Source organism: Diprion similis, chromosome 6 (assembly GCF_021155765.1).
Source record: "Diprion similis isolate iyDipSimi1 chromosome 6, iyDipSimi1.1, whole genome shotgun sequence".
In the NCBI taxonomy this organism is placed as follows: domain Eukaryota; kingdom Metazoa; phylum Arthropoda; class Insecta; order Hymenoptera; family Diprionidae; genus Diprion; species Diprion similis.
This window is the reverse complement of record NC_060110.1, coordinates 5,548,338-5,573,544: the sequence shown is the minus strand read 5'-3', so window position 1 is coordinate 5,573,544 and position 25,207 is coordinate 5,548,338. Positions and strand designations below refer to the sequence as shown.

At 37.2% G+C, this 25,207-nt stretch overlaps 1 protein-coding gene across 1 annotated transcript; it reads right to left on the bottom strand.

The window, feature by feature from the left end:
* Window positions 1-8,323: 8,323 nt before the first annotated feature.
* LOC124407039 (venom carboxylesterase-6-like) lies at window positions 8,324-10,684 on the bottom strand. The gene is made up of 8 exons (XM_046882835.1): window positions 10,484-10,684; window positions 10,081-10,387; window positions 9,812-10,009; window positions 9,559-9,737; window positions 9,286-9,460; window positions 8,862-9,197; window positions 8,653-8,776; window positions 8,324-8,579 (listed from the first exon to the last, which is right to left on the bottom strand). The coding sequence occupies exons 1-8, from the start codon at window positions 10,682-10,684 to the stop codon at window positions 8,324-8,326; spliced, it is 1,776 nt and encodes a 591-aa protein (XP_046738791.1).
* Window positions 10,685-25,207: the final 14,523 nt, after the last annotated feature.

The window sequence follows — 25,207 nt, the reverse complement described above, 5'->3', positions numbered from 1 at the left end:
CCATGCGATAGGATTTAGATGAAATTTAACTCTAATATCGATTGCAATAATGTTCATTTTTCAGGAAATTGAAATTCATGTGTCCCATAGTATAAACAATACTTCGTGATATTGTGGTATTATATGGCAACGTATAGACAATAAATAATCTGACTACATTCCGTTTGATGCAAGGGTGGAAATGAAAATTCAGGTTTTCTGGTTTCTTTTTTACTGAATTACGGGCAGACTTTTTGTCATGCATCTGTTTGCAAAGGAAATAGTTTTGGTTTATAGTAGTACCGATTAAACAATGTTTGATTTTTTGCAAAGTTATATACCTTCCCTGGTAACTGCATGTATACATGTATATCCCATTTATATAGCCGATACAGCTATTCACAAGAACCTCAATTATATGCACAAGACGAGTATCGATAATTATTTTGCAGATGTAATCCTTCTAAATTGTTCGTCACCGGTTAACAGTGGGTTTTTATAAAAGGTACAGCTGGAGAAAATAAATAAAATAATCAATCTCAAGATTAATTAGAGAAGAGGATATAAAATGATGAACAGAAAGTGAGGATTAAATTTGAGAACATATCAGTAAAGAAATTCGTCGATGAAATGAGAACTTAGTATCGGTAAAAAGCTCAAATGTGTCATCCGAATACCTAAATCAAAGTTATATATTACCGCTTAAATGTCACTTTTTTTAAACTATTATCGAAGCCTATTCATCACTGATGTAAAGATCCCACAGTCAGTGCAGGCTTCGATAATTAATTTTTAACTTTGACTTTCTTTTAATTTTGACTCTGTCGGTAGGTAATCGTTATAACATCCTCTTAAGTTTGGAAGTAAGTTGCCAGGCGTTTACTATAGATTAGAGGAAGAACGCTTGATCAATACCAGCAATAAATCTCTCCAAAAATGCTTTGTAGTCAAACTACATCATCTACGCCACAACAGACGTAAGAAAGCGTTCGAAATTCCGAAAATTTTGACCCCAAAAAAAGCGTAACCCTCATTTTTCATTTTTACGGATTCTGCCTTTCCGGCATGCATTGTGGTGAACGTGAAAATGGCCTACCCTCTCCTGGCTGAAAGCTGCTTAATTTTACTTTTATGGAACTTCCGTGTTAAAGTTGGGAAGCGCCCTGATGGCGGTATTGCCCGTTTCTTCTGGGTACGCTCTTGATATCACATTCCGGGCTATTGCCAGAATTTACGCTTCTTCATTATTAAAAATGCAAATGCCAAAATGTCCCAAAAAATTTAACAAGAGGGATGCAAATAGTTCATTATGTTACAAGTACGGAAAGTAGGCGATTCCCATCGAGCGTGAAAATGGAATCGCACGAAAATCATTCATACGTTCACACGTACACGGTGATACAGCCGTCTGGAAGGTCGACTTTATTCTTCCATTTTCCAAAATCAATAAAAAAGAGTCTTAATATCAAGTTTCCAGTTATTGCAATCATTTTTTAAGATAATTTAATTATTTACACGGTTATATTCATACGAGAAAATATTCATGCAACTATTTTGGGCAATTTCGTCAAGGAATTGAAACAAATACGCATTCTTCTTGATCTAGCAAAAGAGATAAAAAAAAAATCCAATATTAAACAGTCTAATATAACCGAATATGACCCAAAATAAAAATGATAGCAAGTGAACATCTTTTAATACGTGAATAAAATAAATCGAACTACGCCAATTTTTGTGTTGTATAAGTCTCTTTACGCATACGAATGTGCAATTATCATCAATTATAACGTAAGTATCGTTAAGTGGATGGCATGGTATAAGTATTCACAGTGCACGTATACGTATTATATATACAGCCACTCAGGGATTTAAAATTCAGCAGGAATTTTTCTGTGGGAAAAAACCAGTAATTTTCAAGGTGGTTTGCGCTGGTGGAATCCACGCAGCACATTCTTATCGCGTGGCTGATGCCCCCTTACCAACCGTGCAGAGTCGAGCCCCAATTCGTCGGAGGCGTGCTTTTTTTTTTAACGTGGTAAAAAGTTTTTAATACTTCCTCCTTCACTCTGCCATCTTTTTGGCTCAGCAGGGATTTACTTATATTCACTTTGAGCACGCTTTCCCTCGCTGGGCGGAGCGAGAATTGTATATTGTGTAACAAGGATGCAAACTCGGTCTTTTCGGGCCGAGCGTAAGTTTGTATACGAGTCAAAGACGAATACATATTGCAAATATTCGAGGCGAAAATACCGTTACCTTCTTGTTGCGCGCGATTGTTTATGTATAACTAGAGTATATTACGCTTTTTTTCACGAAGCATAAAATTGAGGTTAGGGTCGCGTGACGTCAGATTTATTCGCGTCAGCGCATGCGCGGAGTACAGAAAAGATCAGTTTCAATTCCTGTAGCTGAAAAGTGGTCTTTCACTTTTCAATACTCCGCGCATGCGCATTTGAAAACTCACTTTACCGTCAGAGGATACCGAAAACATGTTTGCGTTGTATAAATTGATTTTCAGATTTCACTCACGTCCGTAAAATAATAAAATTATTCCGTCTATAGTAGAATTTTTAACTTGTAGAAAAACTGTAACACCTGCGTTAGAAGATTCCGTCTTTTATACTTTATATGTATTTGGACTTGGGCGTTGGGCCGTAGGGGGAGGGGAGGGGCTTACATAAGTCAGGCAGGAGTTTGCACTGTACAGTATATGCGCATATACACTAACACATACGTATATATTCACGTGATCTTGAAAAGCTCAGATTCTTTGGTGGGTGGTAAATCTTCTCCTCAACTTCCATATTGCAAAGTCTGCAGGCGTCTAGGACGAGATTATCCGCGAACAGTCGCACACTTTTTCGCTTGCGTTGATAGACACGATTTCCCCCTATGAAACTTAATATTACATGCAGGCACGTGAGCTCAGGGGATTTTTTTTTTTTTTCATTTTCTACAGATTTAGCTGAAATAAGGTGGCTTGGAGCGGGCTACGCGTTAAGACGTAACGGCACATCGATTTCATCTCATCCCAATTTAATTATGTTTATTGCATGAGTGATTCTCTCGAAATGATCCGATAAAGTTGCCGATAATAAAGTTTTTTTTTTATAATCGCTATGAGTTTTTAGAATTTCTCCCCATAACACCACTCGAACCAAAGTTTACTTTGCGACTTAGAAACTACCAATCTGACCATTTACAATGTACAGACGTACAACTTTTTGAGGACATTTATTACTTCGACGTGCAAATAATTGTTTCAGTGTTAGAAAAAAATCTTGGTTATTTTAAGACGATTTCATCGCAGCATTTGGTTTAAGCGATTGCATAAGGAAAAACTTGGGCTTCGTAGGCGTCTAGTCTCATCGAGAACTCCGTAGTTCATCAATCCAATTTGAATTAGTCTAACAATTATGACTAATTTTTATATTTTAGCCTGGTTATCATTTTCATTGTTTAGATTCATTTTGCAAATGTTTACATTCAGAGTTATAACTCGAAGAATATATGAAACCATGAGTAACGTTAAAATAATCAATCGCCAACACAAAAATTATCAACCCTTATGACGGGATTTGTTGTGTTTTTGATTCGATTTTAATGCTTTTGCAATTATTTTCTTCACCAGAGAGATCTCTAGAGATCGCTTTTTAAGAAAATGTTTCCAACTAGTTATCTCCAGAGTGGATATAAATAGAACTGTGTAAATACGGCAGAACAGATGTTCATCAACAATGACATCGGCACGATATTATAACTATACCGTAATGTAAGTATTTACCACAAGTTTTTCATAATAATTTGTGGGAATCTAGTCAGGGAGCAAGATGACTTCAAAAACTTTAGGATAGATTGGAAAACCAGAAGCCTATCATTTGGAATGTCTAACCATGAAGCCTTTCCTCAATGTTCAAATTCGCTCGGATTCTTTTTTATCCCATATCAATAGTACAGATGTTGTTTCATTTTTTTCTTCTCCTAACTTCTGATTGAGACGGTAGGGCTTGGTCATCTTTGCTATGAAACATAAGATTACTTCTTAGACATAGACATCTGTTTTAAACGAGGACATAAATTCTTCAACAACAATCGCACTCTTGCCAATGAGAAGACTGCTCTTCGCGCAAACGAATAAGAAGCAACAACAACAATAACAATAACAATTATTTACATTGATCAAGCCATTGGTTCCAGTGAAGCAGCGAAGGTGTCCACTCCGACTTATTGCCTTACCAAGTCTTCCGGCACCAGTGTGAAGTGTGAGTCCGTGCCAAGACGGTTTTATGCCCACAGTTCGAATTCTCGCCACGCTCCTTTGGATTTATTACCGTCCTTAACGAGGTACATACATAAGTGGTTTACCTGTGCAACGGACCACGGGCAGGTCAGGCACAGCCATACGTTACACACATTGCTCCTGCGCAGCAGGTCGTCAATGTGACGGGGTTCATGCCTGTGTTGCTGGATGTATAATAGACCTGAGGTTTGTGAACCGGCTCCAAGGCTTCGATCCTTGACCCTAGTAATGCCTCGAGCACAAGAAACGACTTGCGCCGGTTGCCGGATTCTACAGATTCTCCGATCATCCTCACGCCTGATTGGTCCGGACCTCGTGTGAGTGCGCGTTATAGGTTGTTGGTGATCCGATTAAAATGGTATGTGGCCTTCTGTGTGTTCTGGGCGTCAGGGGGTGCCTGGTCGATTTCGATTTCGACCTACATATCTGCAAATGTCAAAGTCCACGTATCTCAAAAGCGAAAAAGGACTCAACAGCCCGATTCTAGATAGAATTCTAAATCAAAACACTCGGTTACATCTTCATTTGATGCAGAAATAAAGAAATGGCACGGATTCCACATTATCGCAATAGTGAATTCAATCAAATGAAGATGTAATGGAGTGTTTTTGTTCAGAATTGCTTGTAGACCGGGAGCCAGCATGATCCGGTCATTACTGAAACTTTTTGAGAAGTTAGCCAGTGTTATAAGTATGTAACAGGAGAACGCAAGTATGGCAGTCTGTGGGTGTCTGCCTTGCGCTGCGCAATTTTTTGAATTTTTCAGAAAAAACCATTCTTGTTTTATATTGTTCATTAGATAGCCAAAGTATGAAGGTGTTGTATGTCATACCGATGCGGCGTCTTAAACTGTCCGCCATACTTAATTAAACGTGTTATTTTTTTATGCCCTTTTGAATTACGAGCTCAGGGCTAATTTTTTGCACAGTGATAGACAAGAATGTTTCATCCCTGATCATGATCGTGCCATACTGATTCAAAGATGTCATGATGTAGTAATTGTCCAATTGGAAAATCTCTATCTAGTATTACTACTGCACCGCAAAAGGTTTACCGTTAGTAAATCGTTATGAGACTTACCGTTATTAAATCGTTATGCATTGTACCTCGTGAAATGTGATCCACAATATCTGGTGCATTCGTTCAATTTGCATTCCTTGATAAGCCCTAAGAATAAACCGATAATTTCGTGAACTTCTTCGCCTGCGGTTCGGGGAATTAAAAAGTTTTTTTTTTTATTCTTGATGGTTAATGAAATAGTAAACGAAGGTGAAGTAATTTTATTTGTGATGGATTTGTTCAACTCATTTCAATCGATCACATTAAATTGGGCTTCACGAGATTTGAAAATTATTTTTTTTAGTTTTCTGTATATGTACGTAATGAACTTGACTACTTGCGTACAGATATTGAGTGTCTTGGGAATCCACGTTCATTAGTCACAAAATAATCAATTAATATGATTTGTTCTTCTACAACATTCCTAATTGAAATTTCATTCCAGTCATCTTGAATTGTGATTTTTTTGCTTTGATTTAGCTGATTCGGTAATTGGACAAATGGATACCTTTTTGAACTGAATGGATTATTTGACAGTCTTGCCAGTACCTCGACACGATATTCCAAAACAAAACACGCTCTATCGGAAAAACTAACTCAGTGTGCCTAGCTCTTTTCATTCATTTTTTTTAGGTTAGGCTTCTTACGCGCCATGGCGCTGAACATAGATGTCTTATTTATCGACCGAGTAAACCAGCTCGAGCTTGACGTGACGTTACTGTTACAGAAAACCGAATGCAGGGCTACCAGGGCTATAGCTAGACATTGCAAAGTTTTGACCAATTTCTTCTTTGGCATATTAGCGGAATAATTAGTCTTATTGTTAGATGAAAAACAAACATGGGTCGATTGAACAGCAGGAAGCCTTGAAGCCGCCAGGAGCGTGGGAGTTAGTGTAAAGAGGATATCTCCGGGGGATCAATATGGCCCCGACCGTGGCCCCGCTACCGTGACCTCCGAACCCTCTCTGCCTTCCCGTCACCCTCTCCTTCTCCTCACAGCTCTCTTGCTTTCTCAGTAATTCTCACTAGATGTGTTAGATATTCATATATGATATGAAATACAGATTTTTGTCAAAAACTTAGTTGCGCAGTATTCACCATCCATGGTTGCAGGCATACGCACGGCGGCTTTAAATGATCCGGTGTTGTCCCGCGATCGAATAACATTACTGAATGATGAACTTTTGGTGTATATCGGTGTTTCCATGTTTGTTTAGTAATATTCGACACCCTAATTCGTCGATACGTAACATTAGGATAACACTCGAGGGGGGAATAACCGATCGTTGAACGCTCGTGGCGATAAGTTTGTGAGTTAATGAGGAATAACAAAGTTTTTTCACCCATTCATCTTCAGAGTGGATTCCCAACAGCTATCTCCAAGATGTTGGAAATCTTTTTTAAACTGTCTCTGGACATCTCAGATCGGTGAACAAAATAAGGCCAAAAGCCTCTCAAAAGAAACGTTTTTTTGCGAATCTTTTTTTCTGGTGACTCATATCTTTTAGTTCTTCACATGGATGTGTGAAAAAAAAGAGAGAAAAAAAAACCACAGCTTACGTGAGAAGTCAGTCAAAGGTTTTCAGGATGAGAGATGAAAATCTATAACATACATATTATCTTAAACCTTCTGAAAACTGTTTGAAAAGCAGCATTTTTTGGAATTCAAACTAAATTGATCAGTGAATTACCATTCGAGCGGGAAACTTTCTCAGTCACGCTCATATTCTGTGTCCAAAAACCATAAGGTTTTCCTAAATCTCTTAATTGACTTCAGCAGAATTGTATTTTTTACACAATTGCAGTAGAATTTTATCCTAACAGCAAATGAGAATTTCATCCAACGGTAATGTAAAAGAAAAGCTATATCGAATAGATTTGATAGACTGACAAAAATATGGTCGAATGTATAATTGTTCGAGAGTAAAAACAAGCAATGAACATTGATCGGATGAGATGTTCGGTTTTGAAAAAAATCATTCCTCCCTTCAATTTATATTTCATCCGGCAATTGAGCAGCGCCGGAATTCCATGATAGTTTCCACCAGTTGTCCAGCGAAACAAAGCCGAGTAGAGCGCCATTGTTTCAGGCACGTTGTTTGCCCGGATTCCTAGTGCAGTAGAAACTGAGAAACGGAAACGAGGAAGATGTGTTCTTTGTTAGACTGAAAATCTGGGCCACCAATCTCGGTCTCTGGGCGCAGCGATAGTTGCATATTCGCAACGCACGAATGCAGCGGATCCAAAGAATCAAAAACACCACGCGGAACAAGCTCCAGGTTTATTTCCCTCAGGATAAGAGCTATAAAGCATTGTGCCATGCAAGCGATAACTTATGGGAGCACATGGAATGCTGTAGATGGTGCCAAGCTGCCATTACTTCCCGCTTTTGTCTTCCTCTGTTATCGTTTACGTGACTCCATGTAGTAACAGAAATACATTTTCAATTTAGAAACGGTCAAAGTTAAGATATAATTAAATAAGAAATAATGTGAAATGATGCGTCCGTGAAAAGATTTTTTTTGAAGATTCTATTTGGATTATTTATTAATTAAAAATTATTTTATGTTAAACATATTTCTGTTAGTTGGGGTCAAATATTTGATACCGAATTGGATAAAATAGTTTATTGTTTAGTCAATAAATAGAATAAATATATTATTACAATACAGACGACTGAACTTCTTCGACTATCGAAATTTCACTCCACAGTACATAACTTATTAAAATTAATATTGTTGTTGCAACTATACTCATGCAATGAGAATTTAATAGTCTATCAGCCGTTTTCTTATGTACTAATTAGTTGAAAAATCCTTAGGAAACTTCGATGGTTCCCATATCTACATATTTATAATCGTTAGTTGCTTGAAACACCAACAAACGTTAAATAATTATCCTCATTAATAATTCAACTACGTGACCTATACTTATATATATAAATACTAATTTCAATACTGTTTTCAAATTCTTCCTTATACCCTTAAACGTCGTTAAACGCAATATCAGTCACATCTTTCCGAGACTGAGCATGTAGAACATAATTGTAATAATCATCCTGAGGAATGCGTTGCTTCAAGTCATGATTTTCCTGAAAACCGAGGGAGTGCCAAAATTTCTTCTCGCCAAAATTCGCCTGTCCGGCCATATATAAAGCATCGGGCTTTGCGATGTGAAGGTACCGTAGCCTCTCCGTGTTCCTTTCCACTCTGTCCCAATTCTGTCCTACGTCGGGCGTCCTGGAGAATAATATAACACACTATCAATACTGGTTTGATAATCTGCGAAATATGTCAGGCGTATCGTACTTACCCAGTAGTTGCAAAAGACATCCAAATGTTGATCAGCCTTTCTTGCATGCTTCGGTCATTAGGCGTTGTCGTTGCGTTGAAAAACGTGTACAGTACGTATCCCAAGTCATCAAGGTGGCTGACTCCTTCAGAATGCGTGAATAAAATTTGTTAGCGACGCTCGTAATTTAACGAGAATAATTCTCATCATTCTGATCGATGATAACTTACCAAAGTTAGTTCGTTTGCCGGTAAGAGCTTCGGTTACGCTGTGCTCTCCTCTGTACGAGAAGTAGTAAAATCGAACTGGGCTTTTGGTAACTTTTGCTTGTAATCTCGCAGATTCTTCGGCATGATAGAGGTACAAACGATCACTGCGCATTTTTATGATCCTGCCAAACGTCGAATTGCTGATCTCTTTGTCTTCGAAGTAATATTTCCGTATCGATTTTGCGACCTGGGCTTGGTCAGCCGTTGGAATGGTGTAATTGAAATCGAGTAAATAGGGCGCGATCGTTTCCCATTTATCATTCAGATCTTTCAGTTGCATTTTGTTTGCCGTGAGTACTGAAAATATGCAATCAAGAATCGTTAATCAGTCTGAAATCGTCTCGGTGTATCGTATGATTTACATTCGGACAAACGTGTGACTTACAGGCTGCCGGAAAGAGGCCATCTTCGCTAACCACGCTTGTGATCCAGGGTAGATCCTGAACTCTCTTGGCCTTGAGTGATTCGATGGGCGGACGATCGATGAAAGTAAATTCGTCATTCGCGATCCCCTTTTCAACCACTGGACCGAAAGGGACGAAAGGGTTGTCTAACCATCCCTAAGATTAAAGAGAGGTTGAGTTATCATCATTCCGAAGCGTAAAGTCGGATCAAGGCTTGCTCGAATGATCACAATCCATCACAGTCTTCCACTTACCTGAAATTGGCTGGTTGCACTGACGATGTCGCTCGCATTTCGAGTTCTCAGACATTTCACCATGAGCTTGACGTCTCCGTCTGGACATTTTAATATTGTGGCTAACTTCTTGGCCTTCTCAAGTGATCCTTTGGTCTGACCCCAGCTGTTCAAGGCAGTACCGCTAATCGAAATTCCTCCTAGGAGCGAAGAAGTAATATGGTTTTGAGATTGGATTCTTTTCCTGTCAAGACGTGGAATCAGTTATACGTACTGTGAAACAAGCCTTTGGTGACGTTCGTCAGGTAGTGATAGTGGACACTGACACCTCCTGCACTTTGCCCGACGATCGTTACGCTCTTTCGATTCCCCCCGAAGTACTTGATGTAATCCTGGACCCATCGAAGCGCGACTACTTGATCCTTGAGTCCGAGGTTCCCGGGCACCGTGTCGTCCTCCGTACTCAGGAATCCTGAAGGTACGTGGAAAATTATATAACTTTTCGAATGTTATCGGAGAATCTTGACGCGGGTCAGGACTTACCTAGTGGTCCGAGTCTGTAATTAACCGTGACTAGCACGACGTCTCTGTCCAGCAAGTATTGGGGTCCGTACATTCCGCCGCTTCCGGATCTAAACGCGCCTCCAGGAATGAAGAATATCACGGGTAGCGGCTTGCCTGAGTTTGTGGATTTCATAACCGGGGTGTAGATATTGAGATATAGACAATCCTCCGATTGGGTCATTCCGCTTGGACCCATCAGTTGTGTCATAAGACTGTATTGCATACAAGTTGAACTGACTTGATTCGCTATCAAAGCGTCACCCCATGGCAAGACTGGTTTTGCGATCTGAGGAATCGTAGAAATTTGGAATATAGAATCATGGATCATGTGCCAAGAATGAAAAACAGTTTATAGTAAGTCTGGCATCGGAAATACACTCACCTTGAATCTCAACTCTCCCATTGGTGGCTCTGCGTAAGGTACACCTTCGTAGGCTGCATACGAACGGTTTCCACTCGAAATACTGTAGCGTCCTATGATTAGACCCAACGGCGTAACAATTGCAGGACTCGAACGAGTATGTCCTTTTGTAAGACACAGAGAAAATCGCAGTAGCAGAATCGTTGCAATGATGAGCTTCATCGTGTTCGTTGTGTCGTAGTGCTCTGGTTACTAGTGAATACTTTACATTGCAATAATGCTCTACTATATATATGGTTCTTCATGTCCTGCTTGATAAGAATCGTAATTTTATCCCCATAATGTAAATGCCGTTTATCTACGTCAGGCAAAAGTTTATTTTTGCGATTATTATGGATTGTGGGGAAATTTCCGGAAATCCATCCACTAGTGTTTATCTACTTACGCACGTAACTCGGGAATAAGCGATTCACTTTAATCGTATCCGTTAATAATTCTTACAGAAGAATTGCGTCTGCAGTTATCCTCGTAATTTGAATACTTTGAGTCGTTGAAAAAATGTACGGTACCAAGGTAGTAGAATTCAATCCTGAAATTTTTATGTCGTGACCTTAAATTTCATCTCAACAATGACCTGGAAGGTCATTTTAAGTTCAAGCTAATTTTTTTTTCAAAATCGGGTCCACACTTTTCAAAATCGTGTTGAGATAGTCGTATTACAAGTTGCTGACTATATTAAAAATTCTCTTATTGGCTCGGTAGATCTGTAAGATAATTCTTTTTCCTTACGGCTCGTGCCAGGTTACCACGATCACCGCAACGACACAATACTTCCGTTTTCCGGAAACAAGTTTCCCGGCGCGATCACTTACGTTGGTGTAGTTCCGATTGAAGCTTATTATTTATAACTAAACTTAATACCGCAGCATCCTCCGGAGATTTTATTCCTCTGACGAACAGTGACGTTGGTAATCTTTTACCGTAGATTACTGACGTAGATACATATACGGGATTCCTAGATCAGTTTTCCTGGTGGCTGAAGACGGACTGCTTCAACTGAACATTGAATGATCTATCTATAATCGTAATTTATTATACAAATTTCACATTTCTTGATCATGTGAGACACGGGTTTCGTTTACGGTTTTCGGGATATTCTCCCGGAAAGGGATAGAGATAGAGTGTCAGGAATTCTTTTCTCTGAATCCGACGATCCATCGTGAAGATGAAATGGATCGAAAATTTTTGTCGACTATAAGGAACTGCAAGTAACTACGAAATAAGTGTTGAGACAAAAATACCTTCTTATTTTTGCATTCTATAATTTATGGTCAACTTAACAAGTATTTGTTAAATTGAAGTACTTATTTCAAGAGGTTTCATTGTTGAATCAAAATTTCAAAAAATTCCATCAAATTTTACAATATATTCCTTTTTATATATAACCTTAAAAGCATTACTTTTATTAGGCGTACAAAGGAAGAATAATTATAAAATATCGAAATTTTGATAGTTTGTTTCTGTCGTTATAATCAATAACTTTGACAAGTTTCAAATCGGTCCCTTAATCTATACCAAAGTCATAAAACTCAAAATAACTAATTATAAAAACTTCATGTATTTTATATTAAAAATTTTCAAATCCTAAAGACACATGTTCCAGTTGAAGTAGAGGTCTAAAAATTTACAGTTTTATTTGTAATGATTTTGAACAGATCTGGGTGCCTCCCAATAAAAAATTTTCTAACCTCCATATAAAGGCATGTTGTATTTGGTACTTCCGGTTATGTTTTCATGATTGTCTTGCCCTCCGTAGTTAGGCAGGAACAAGAATTACAATTTGAAACGAGGAAAAAATTGATACTAAATAAGTAAACTACCTTATACTCGAAAAAAATTTTAACACTAATTATAATGTGATTAGTAACTATATTAAAAAAAAATTTAATGTATATTACAATTGTGATTTACCTACGATCGGTTCGTTTTATCTCATTACAATTTAGAGTTGTAATCAGCAATTTGTCTAGCCTATAGTTGGCCCAAACAAACTCTCAACTCAACGGGATTCTACTCTATAATCTATAATGTAGACGCCACTCATGCAGTTTCTCAAGCATCGTAGAGACGCGGATGTCATGTGGCACCGATTGTCTGGCTCCGGAACACGTTACTACCGCTTCCTTCCGCTGCATACTCGTCCTGCATGGTAATCAGTGCTTATTACGATACGCTAGTCGTTTGACTAGTAAGCTGAACGATAGTCAAATATCTGATTATAATATATTAGCATTGATTTGAAGTGCGAAGTTTTGAAAAATCATTCTTTGAAATTTTCGGATATGTCGAAATGTACGTGAAATTCCACGCCGTTTGATGATTCTTATTATTCATTTACTTGAGACTTTGCATTCTCTAAAACGAATTTAAAATTGGTATTGTAATAACAAATGTCCTGTATGAATGTTTTACCATTGCAAATATTATTTTTTTATATGAAATTTTATTGGAAACAAACTGTTATAGGATCTTAGGTTAATTACTGATTCTGTATAATTGTTATGAAAAAATTATTACACATATACCCTGATTACCATGATAGTATTGTAGATACGTATAATTAAGTTATTTTTTTGAACATTGCGAAACGGCAGTAGAATGATAAATTTTGTAAGAAGCAAATGAAGTGAGATTCGACAATTGTTACTGATATATACATGTATAATAAACTTCAGAGATTAATTTATTAATAATACATGACTTGGATATTGCAGCGTCTAGATGAAATTTAAATTTTAACTTGTTGTTAAGAAAGTTTTTTTCGACGAAAACGTATCGATTCGGACTATTTTTGATGATATTTGTTGTCCGCACAACACGAATTCTGCGTTTACTATGTAGTAATGTATTTCTGATACGGCACAACGATATTCAAGACTAACCCGAAGTCGTAAACAGTTGATGGCAATTCAATTCCTCCTTTCAACCAGTATCAGTGAATCACGAGCTGTCCCCTTTCTGCTTTCAGCTCTTGGTCGCTTTCCCCGCTTTTCCAAGGGGATTTAAGCATCAGGTAACAGCTTGTCGGGACTCAAGATGGACGGAGGCCCATCGATATTTCAATCCAACGATGGTGACTGGTGAGCAAATACCTCTTGATCAAAGAGACTAATTACGTCCTATCCTATATCGAATTTAATTAATGTTGCTTATTTATTTCAATTGCATAACACAGATACACACACACACAAAATTCAATTTAGATGTCGCCATAAAAACTGAAGATCCGATTTTTTTTCGAGTATCTGCAAAATAATCAGGTTGAAGATTATACGTATGTATATTCGTTCAATTTTTTGACACGGCTCGATAAGTATTAAAGTAATTCCATAGCCGTTGAGACTCTTCGAATAATCTGAAAATGTTGAACGCTTTATTGGCTAGTTTAGGACGAGTAATTTAAATTACTTTTCAGAATTCAAAGGTTGATTATCAGATAAACCATTACCTGCATCTATCGGTAATTGATCGTCACACGTGAAACGTGCAATGATAACAGAAAGTCGCATTCCTTTCACGTGATATTTGCACAGATATTTCTCTTTAAACTCTCCGCTGTCAGAAAACGACTTACGTATTATCCTGGAGCGTAAATTAGAAGATTACATAATTCCCATGGCACACGTCGATCAATTTTTCGATTGAATATGTCATAAAATTTTTTAAGGATAGTTTGTCGTATTTGCAACGAAAAGGTAAAGAAAATTTTGAAAACAGTGCGGGAGATAAGTGAAAACCTGTATTGTAATGAGATTTTTTCGACTTTCGTAAAATTGTTTATTTAATTTGTACTTTGGGATTGAACTTGTTGCAGGATCGTAGAAACCATTTATTCACTCTATCCTGCAATTGTCTACGATGTATACATATATAGGTATACAACCTGGAAGCAACATCCGCTGGGAAATCTTCTCTTCGAAAACACACGCATGCTGTATTTGGAGGTCCTGTGATTGACTTCAGTGAGCACACTAATGTCAGCTAATGGTGTTTCATCTTCATGATTTCTGCTTCTCGTTACTTGTCAATATTTGGCTTTCTCCATTGGTCGACATACGTACACCAACCTCTCGTTTTTCCTCTAAAATACTTTCTTCTTCTCTTCACTTATAATTGGCTCACAATTATTGTACTAGTCAAATCCAATCATCCTACACTCGACGTTTCGTGGCAGCCAAAACTTCGGCCATTATTATCCTTGCGGGACATAAATGTGTTGGCACTTTGTCTAGTCAACCATTACCGCGATCGATTGGATGAAATGCAGTGCAAGTAGTCAATTGACACGATGCTACGTTGACTTGAAAACACCATGAGTGAATCAGTAGAAAATCTTTCACGATAACACTGGTCGGAATATTTGCCAAATTTAACACGTCGCAGGTTATCTAGAGTTGCACTCTTCGTGCAGTTATCAGGAAAATGTCCGGCCTACGGTATAGAGATATGGCCACTTGCCAAAGAACCTAGAAGTACTTCTAGTACTTGTAGTAATTATTTGTCGCTGTAGTCGTCGTGTTATTACCTTCGTTAGTTGTAACACTTTGCAGTTAGAATTTATATCGGCTCTCAAATTTTGGCAATGCATTCTAATCTCATGCTCATGCTATGTAAAGATAAGGATCTTAAACATTCTTTTTCATTTTCATATTTCTTTTTCATAACATTTTGTTAGTCTTTTTTGGCACTGAGAGGAAGGAAAAGCTCGGGGTACGTACGTAATTCAGTTCACGGTTGAATAAGAATAACCATTACGTGGAAGCGGAAGTGCAAGCGAACGACGTTGCACCGTGATGCTACTTGTTCTGATGCACCGAGCTGTGCTGTTCTCCTGGTATCTCGTGTGCAACGGTGCATCGTTATTGAGCCAGAGTAGCTGGGAGGCATGTGACTCGCTTGTCATCACTACCTATTTGTAGACTATTTGGATATAGTGCATATACACGCCGTTTCAAAATTTTTTTTAATTTTCAACATCCCATCCCCCTTCTTTCAAAGAAAAAAAAAAATAAAATAAGGGAAGCTACTGTAACCATCGCAAAAATTAAAAATTGATTTTTTGACAGATTTTTACAATTTAAGGTGTAGAAATAAATAAGGGAAGTTATTCTAATGATCGCAAAAATAAAAAGTTGAGTTTTCCACAGATTTTCACTATTTAAGGTGTAGGAATCAATTTTGATTTTGATGATTTTGGTTTCTATTGACTCTGCCCTTTTAATTTGAGAACTCGCTAAACTCTGGATTCGTTCGATCCAGTAGTTGTTGAAATACTTAAAGGGTCTATCCAACTCAGGAGCAAAAAAAAGGGTTTTTTCAAGAATTTTTTTAACAAGTTTTAACTGTAAATAATGATATAGGCTTTTTTACGCTTAATAAATACATTTGAAAACTTGAAGCATTAATCGGATGAAAAAATCGTCGCCCACAACGATCTTTTGCAGCTATCAAGGGTTTCTCTTTCACCCAATACAGCTAATTTCATCTCCCGATACTTTTTAATCAACATCACCGGCAACCATTCGAGACCCTCGATAGTCTTGATACAGCTTTTGCCTTCTTCGCGGTATTGAAGACTAAAATTACAGAACCGTAAATGGAAGAAGAGAAGAAATAGAGCCAACGAATGCTGAAATTATGTCTCCACCGTGAGCTAAATTTCACATCCCTGTTCAGCTTCGGAAAATATTTTTTCTTCCCCCTCACGCCTTGCCGGTTTAACTGTGAGCGACGCGCGACGCGTTGCAATCAGCTCGTCAATTATTCAGAATATCGATATGACACGCCGTGCCACGTTGCACCCCCGGCACTCCAAACTTCCCTGACTTTGGTCGACCAAAATTAGATCTGACCTCCTGGAGGGATGGTTGTCCCCTATCGCATCAGGCCAACGTTGAAATTTGATTATATTTACCCAGAAAATATCGCTCAGGATATAAATTTAGGGGCTTTAGAACGGTGGTTCGCACAGTCTTTGATGCACCTATATACTCTAAAAAGTCCCGTGGTGTAATCGATCGGAACTTTTTCAGATGTTTTTCATAATTTTACAAAAATTTTTATACAAAATTTCTCCATCAATTCCGAAGAGGCAAAAAATAAAATAAATATAAACAGACAAAAGATTGTTTAAATCAACTATGACTTATTCGACTGTATCTGTTATGTCGAAAGATATTTATGTCTTACGCAACTAAATATCTTGATTGAATTAATTGAAGATAGATGAGTTTGGCGAACGCAATAGCGGTCAGTCATAAATAAATTTATAGTTTTCTGAATGATGAATTTAATGTTGCATTCGATTTGGAAAGATTTGGGGATCTGAAATTATACATATATATAACGTCGTAGTTGTGTTACTGTGGCCAAATACCAAAAAAAAAAAAAAAAAAAAACGTAATTAATTTACATTACATTAGACATTAATGGAATTTAATTATCGATCACAAAAATTTGGTCACGTGAAAATATAACTAAAAATAAGATTGACGTTGTTGGAAAAGAGAATTTGTGAATGTTTGTGGTGGAATCTCTCGCGTAAAAAATTTAGCGTGGCAGAAAAATTCGTAATACCGGGACGTTAAAAATTCAACCCTAGAAAAAAAAAAAACGCGTTCAAGATGAACATGAAAGTCTGAATAATCGTTGTTATCCCTAAAAGCTCCGCGGGCATTTGCTCCGTTGAGGGTTACTGTGCTAAATTCTAGTATAACATTACCAAGGAAATTTACTTCCGAATAGTGCCGAGGCAATGATTTGCGATAATTGAACATAACAACGCCAATATATTTCAGGGGGAACCCAGTTGTTTTTCATCCACCTTAGGGATGGTGCATTTCATGGTATAAGGACACACAACTAGCGAATTGATAACCATTCCGGGACTTGAAACTTCCTAACGAGATTATTTTTCTTGCCAATAAATCTCTGTCGTCGGATTTTCCAACTATTTAAAATTGTATGAACATTCCTATACTTTTCCATGCTTCGTTTATCGTTAATTGAACTCGGCTTTCCGAGAGCGGAATATCTTTTCGTGCATTGATTAGAACCGTAGCTCAGAATGCATCGCGGAACAGGGTTGGGGGTCTCAAAGGACCTCGTGCACACAGCGTGCCTCGAAAACATCCTGGAAAATTGGTTCTTTGAGATATCGCTAGCTGATCACATAATCTAACCTGCACCCTTCGCGATCAAACATTCACCAGGAATTGTAGGTCTCGCAGGTATAATAAATAGATGAAAAAATGTTATTTTGACTGGTTGTTTTCATTTTATTAAGGAATAGCTTGCTTAAAAAAAAGTGGTTACAGGAATATATTTTTTACGAAATTGGCATTGAAAAGTCCACTTTTTGTGGCAGTTTTCGTTCCGTAAAGTGACGCTTTATACGGCAGCGAACAAAGTTGCGGAATAAAGTCTTTATTCCGCAGTTTTGATGCGCAGTTCGAAGTGCGCATCCCAAACTGCCGAATAAAGTAGCTTCGTCGAAGAGATCGCGACATAACCTCACTCTTCGTTTTGCTTTTCAATGCCCATACTGTAATAAATATTGTATATGGCATGCCCGTTAACCGTTTTTTGGCTCGGATAAATTGAGTACTCGCTTCCGGCTCGCCTTCAGCTCGTCCTGAAATCTTTGTCCTTGCCAAAAAAAAAACAGGCGGTTTACGGGCATACCGCATAAGTAGCTATTATTTATACGTACTGTATAAAATACATAATTAGCGATGTTACAATTTTATCGGGCCTATACTATCTAACTAAATTAGTCTAACTCTATTCTTGTTGAAATATATTTTGTAATACTTGAAGTGCACTTGTACGATCAATCTCAATAATAAATTATAGTGCTGCAGGATTTTGTCAACTTAACCGTCCAGGACAGTTGACTTGGCTAATTAGTTCAAAGTTAGCTAGCTAAAACAATTAGCCGGTCAAACTAGTTAGCCGGTTGACTGGCAGCATAGCTGATTAGCTGATTAGCTAATTTTGGTCAACAAGTAAATGAATTTTTTATCTTTTGAATTTGAACTTGCAACTGAAACAAGTTTTTTGCTCTATACGTGTGTGTTTTTTTTCGATCATAGCAGAGCACGTTGAGGACCAGTTAAACGGTTTCCTTCCTTCGAGTGTCTCTGAGAAAACGACTGAGAACATGTTGCAATGGCTGTGCGTACTACCAGGATGATCTTTGTTGATAGTTCCATCTTCGTTACGGTCACGAAAGACGGGATGTTGCATGCTGGGGAGGTTAAGGGGGCGGAGGGGATGAAATACGTGAAACGTGCAAGCTACTTTAAGCGAAACCAGGTGTTGGCAATTAACACGGACATACATATACCTACACGTCGGGATGTGATGATATAACTTCTTGTTATTTTACCTTGGGAAGTAAATATTTGTGCAGCGCGCTTCAACCTTAACATTTTTATTACATTGCACGTTCCTTAATACTGAGGCCTTATCCTTCGCCTTCAAGGAAAGTTACGCGGGTCTCTTGACTGCTGCAATTGCCTCTCTGCAAGCAGTGCAAGCTACCTGTGCTGTTTACTTTATTCATCTTTGCTAAATCCTCTTAGAATTTTCATGCCCAGTAGAGATTGAAGAGTTATATTTTACCTTTGGAAGTAGTGCGTTACGCCATTTGGAAAATCTTCAAATCCAAAGTTTGAAATGGTTGGTTCGGTGTAACAGAATTTTTGCAGTTTTTAGCGTTTGCGGTTTTCAAATTACGACTGCATTTCACAAGGTTAGGCGAACTTTCGTGAAGTTTAGTAAAGAAAATCTTAACGCGATGGATGGGCGTCATGGGTAATTGGGAAATGAAAAATTTGAGACCTGGGTAACACGATATATACTGTTACTAAGAGTATAAATTGGATTCAAATCTCGACTACACCTGTAAGAACTACAAAATTCAAGGTTTATGAATATTGATAATTAATAGATTCAACAGAGTGGTTACTGGATATAAAAAATGAACAACTTCTGCTATGAAAATATGCATAAAAACGTAAAGTTTGTTTAGTCAGAAACTTTACGGTAAAAATTTCTTTTGGATTTACCAACTTTACAGCAAAATGTTACAGCAGGTTTTTGTTGAAAATACTGTAATTTTGCTCTGAGTTACTAGATTGACAGTTTAATTAACCATAGAGAAAAGTTATGGGTAGAAATATGACAGCAACGTCAACAACGTTAGCCATTGTCGAAACTAGTAAACGCAATAGTATTTTTTCCCCTTGTTGAACACCCTGGAATTCGAATAATGTCAAATATTATGATGAATTTCTGATTTTCCTGAAATTTTGACAGCTTAGCAGTAAAGTTACATAAAACGAGTCTTTTTTTGTCTGTTTGGATTGATTGTATTCAATAAATCTCTAGATATTGTGTCAAATAACGTTAAAAATTGACGTTCATTCGAAAGCTCCTTGCATTACACCTTCACTCATAAAAATTTAACAGCTGTTAAAATAATTCTCTAGCTGTCCTGATATCGTAGTCTGTTCCCTTACAGCATTTTATATTGCTGCAATATCGAACGGAGGCTGCAATCTTGCGTTATATTTGCAATATTGATGAAATGTTCTGGATATTTCTGTCTGCAGTAAGATACGATGATATTGTCGACGTAATGCTTGTACCTAAGTCACATTGCAATGTTGCATTAATAATTTTTTCTTTCACCTATAAGATTTATATATATTACACTTACATGAAATTTCATTACCATAGTTTATCGTTGTTTTTTTATTCGTATTCGTGTTAAATTCATAAGCAAATGAGGTTCAAGTCACATTTTCTACTTCAATTTATTATCACACTTCGTGCGTGAAATTCAATCATGTAGTGTAATTATAACGTCGTGAGGATATCGGGTGTTAGAATTCATATAAATTTCACGTATTTAATTAGTTGAATGAAATTTTGCTCGAGTATTCGAATTCGAAAATCGTTATTCTAACTTTGTATCGCTTCCAATTATGTTCGATCTTGTTTCTTTCACTGAATATCAAACCATTTATCCATTTCGAGTATAGGTATACAGATTATTATTTCAAGATTTATTTTGAATATATGGTTGTAAAAAAACCTAATATTCGCTAGTGAAGTACGAATACGTCGTAATGTTGGGAACACCAAAACTATATATAGTATTTCTAACAGTCCCAAATTAAAGAGTTTTTCATCTTTATAAAACTTATTTCTGCTCCCCAAAAATCTGTGCTGGATCCGCGCCTGTTATTATCGAGCCTCCCTGTACCAATTGCAGTTATTCCAAGTGAACTAAAAAATGGGGCATAAAAGGGTGATAACCTCCTTGAACGGTAATTGGAAAACGAATCATCCGCTTCTAGCATTCAACGTTCAGCATGGACGCACGGGGATGAAATGTCCGTGGCTTCAACGATCGGAAGTTATTTATGAGGCGGCATTCCGTAATAACGCCTTCTGTTTCCTGCCAGCTCGGCACTGATGTACCTTACCTACCCTCGTTGTCTAGCCTTCGGGAAAATCGTCAAAGGTCCGGCATCATCCCTTCTGTCGACCCTCGTCATTCTCGACGACAGTGGATACAAGCATCGCCATCGGCTTTCCGATTCACTAGAACCTAATACGCGCTTTAAACTCTTCTCTGCGATACACGTATGGGTACGTATATGAACTCACAAAAGCTTCGTGACTTTGGAATTTGAATACGAAAAGCCGAGAGACACTGTTTCCTGTACGTACGCTTGGTGACAGTGATTCTGGGAGGGCTAATTCTTTCGACAAGTCGGTTATGTTGGCAATGGAAAATCGCCTGAAACAGACTCTCAATATTTGTAAGCATAACATAACCTAACAATACATAATTCGAATAGGTTATGCTATGTTTAACTGTTATGTTTACTGCATTGCCAACCTAACCAAATTTTTCAAAGAATTAATTGTCTCGGATTTATTTTCCCCTGGTGTACACCAGTTTTATCGTCAGTCCCCAGAAAATAGCGCAGCATTAACTGTCATTATTATATAGCAATTTATTGCGCGGGAAATTTAAAATGTTTACTTGCTAAGGTGGTAATAAATATCCATCGCTTTACGTAGTACGTATCTATGCTTTTGTTGTTTAAGTACCCGAAGTGTGATGTCAATATACGCATGTTTTTCATAAATCATTCTTAGAATGTGGGAAAAAAATTAGAAGCAAAAGTATCTGTCCGATATAATAATTGAAACTTTTTTTTGTTTCTTAATATATTTCCTCAAGGCTGATCACATTTTCACAGTCAAAGTGATTCTGGGTGGAAATTCTGGTGCGCAAAATGTAAATGAATGATTAAATCTCGGGACAGAGATCCAGCCGTGAATTCAAGCGAAACTGTGTGAGATGCTCACTCGAATCGAGGGACACGGCAATTTCCATTCAAAATATTCAATTTGGTAAGCGGAAACGGTAGAAGCTACAGCACAATTAAGCAATACCTAATAATGTCGGAACCTCGAAGCACGAATAAAGGGTTGAGGCAAAGACAGGCTTGAATACCTAATGAAATTTCTATTTAAATTCGTCGAACAAAGTCTGTCGTTCGTTGCGATGAGCATTGTTACAGAATTTTTTCCTCCCTATGGAAACATACAAAATTTTCAAGTTCATGACACGTTTCGTCGCTGACATGATCCTTTCCAAATATTTATAAACTATTGTGTATTTAACGAGTAATTTATTCCTTTTTTTATCCTGAGATCAAAGTAACTTATCCGACTGACTTGGATGAACTTGAAAAAAATCACGTGTTTGGTTGCGGAGGAACGTTATATTCATTTTTATTATTGTAGAAAATATTTTCAAATTTGAAACACTGTCTCTGATTTAGCTATACACACATGATGATGTGTATTTCGGTATTCTGTTATTTTCTGTCTTTAGTCTGAAAACGGTTTGACTAAAAAAACTATCTAAAAAACTTGTTGTACGTAGCAAAAACAAAAGTCGCCACTGAAATATATCTCATAAATTCAATTTTGAATGGTTATTCTCGAAGTTATAAATTTTCGCGGTAAATCAACGTGTGGAAGATGACATTAAAAAAACTGGATCCTGTAATTAATGATTTAATAAAATAAAAACTATCTAGCGTTTACATTTTGTGATCAGAAAACAATAAAATACAGATCACATTTGTATTTTATCTTTAGTATAAAACTATAAAACAAAATTTTGGAAATTACATTACATTATTTCAACGATAAAAAAAAAAAAATAATTTATACTTCATTTTGTTTCTCTTATGAAATATAAACATAATTTGTACTTCATTGGTGTCTCGATCACAAATTATATCTGTGATTTGTAATTTACAGAAGACCAATTATAATCTTGTCAATCACTGATTCGGTATTCAATCTGTATTTAATTTTGAGAATGTAATTAATCTGCGAATGCTGTGTGAGTTGAGGTAGCAGGTGACGCGGTATAATTTCAGAGCAGACGGCGAACAGGGCCGGCATCTCATAGAAATCCAGGATATGGTTTCGACGCAGCGACTGCGGCGGGAACTTTAAATCCTTCGCGGGTCTCTTGATAGAAAAAGAAAAAAATTTACATCACACCTGTACATCTCTATCAGAATAGAGTAGAATACGAAGATGAAGACAAGATAGCAAAGCAACGGTGCTACGAAACGATGGATTTTATTAGAGACTTGTATTTTGAGATTTGATATAATCAAAGTAAGTGTGAACTTAAGAGAATGCTATAGTCAGTGCTTACTGACTGAGTAAAATATAACTCGTTTTGACTAGTATCAAAGCCTAAGAATCACTGAAACGAAAATATTTTATTAAAAATATTACGTTTAGTGCTATTATACATGCAAAACCAAACAAAAGTATCTAAAAACTTTTTTGTTTCTTGCGAGAATAATGCCAGGAAATCTTTTCTTACCACAGGTGGTAATTATTAAATGGGAAAACTTTGCCGAGGTGGTAATTCAACTTATTTACAAGTACAATAAGAACTGACATTAGGAAGAGAAAAACGTTTTAAATATGAAATATGTTAGGCACTAAGAACTTTCAACATCACCCTCGTCTAAGACTTGGCAATGGTGCAGTTTCGTTCTATTCCTTTTTCATAAAATTCGATTCTCTTTCTTTTAGTTTATTTATTTTTTCTTTCTTATGTCTTTCAATTACTCTCTCACTGTTAGACGCAATATTCTTACTACCCAATTTAATATGTATCTTCGGCGTTCTGAGAGGGTTTATGGGATCTGTAGGTTGGGCCAGATAGGATCGCGTTAAGACAACCGAAACACACGCATTCTTTTACTCATACGGTTAATGTATTCCACGACATGGAGGTGCACTTTTTATTTCATGAGTCAATTGTTATCAGGGTTAATAAAAAGACCCGAACTTATCAAGTGCAGAAGTCTTTTGGGTTGTATAAAATAACCTCCACGAAGTAACACCCGGTGAGGATAACAAGCGAAGAAAGATAGAAAAATGCAGTAAACAATATTGCAACTCTGCAATATTCTATCTTGCTAGTGACTCGGGATAAGTAGCAGATAAAATAAGGAATTTCCACTCAAGGAAATAAGTTTTTGCAGGAATGCACACTGATAGATTTGCTATAATCGAAGCCACTGTGCATTTATGTTACTTTTTTAAATCCTGCGGTTACATGCAGGAATTCAAGTGTGGTCATACTTGCCAGTTCCAGATCATTGAGAATAAATTGACGGCGCCGACGGAATGAAAAGATAGAAAATAGAAAAAGACCGTTTAAAAAAGAATAAAACAACATCACTATTTATGTAATGATTGGCGGCAAATGTCAATAATGCAAGCTAAGAACTGAACAATTTGAAAAAAGGTTTGATAATTCGAACGATCGAGAAAATTGAATTCCGGTGCCACCAATCGAGATCTTCAGAATTTGCTTAAAAATTTTTTTTACAATTAGTCGTGTCTGTAGTGGATAAAAATATATTTGTGTTAGTGCCGTACAACACATATTTGTCAAATAATAAATTTTCGCGTTACAACTGTACTATAACGTAAGATTTTTTAATTTAAACCACATAAAAACTATTTCCTCAATTGTAGATATCTTGAGTTGTGATGTTTTAATTTCTCCAGATTCATTTCTCTTACATAGTAAGAATGTTATTGATTTTTTGAACAGTTTTTTGTTTAACCGTAATTATAGATTCAGACGGTGCGACCCACCCATCCTTAACATGCGGTCCTGTACCTTATATTCAGCGATATCGGTGCCTACTTTGGAAAGCAAATCGAGTATGAGGTAAGGTGAATATCACGTGATCGGCAGGTGGAATGGCTCACGATGCCTGATCGTCTACTGGACTGGCAGAGGCGAGACCAGCAAGATGACAAGAAGCCCTTGACTGAACGGTATGCTGCACCTGCTCGTACCAGCTATTCCCTGATTCCGATTCTCCACAGAACCAATGCGTGGCGAAAAGCATCTCATTTCCATCCTTCTACTATAGCTGGAGAATTCGTGGGAGGGATGGGTTATTCTTTGTTGTTTAGTTATGATACTTTTGGTTGTAGACTAGACATGAATTAAGCGATCGTAGATAACGGTATTTGTAGTAACCGTCTCGTGTGAGAATTTATGAGCAGCTACTGGCGTAATTGTACTAAATTAGAAGTGAT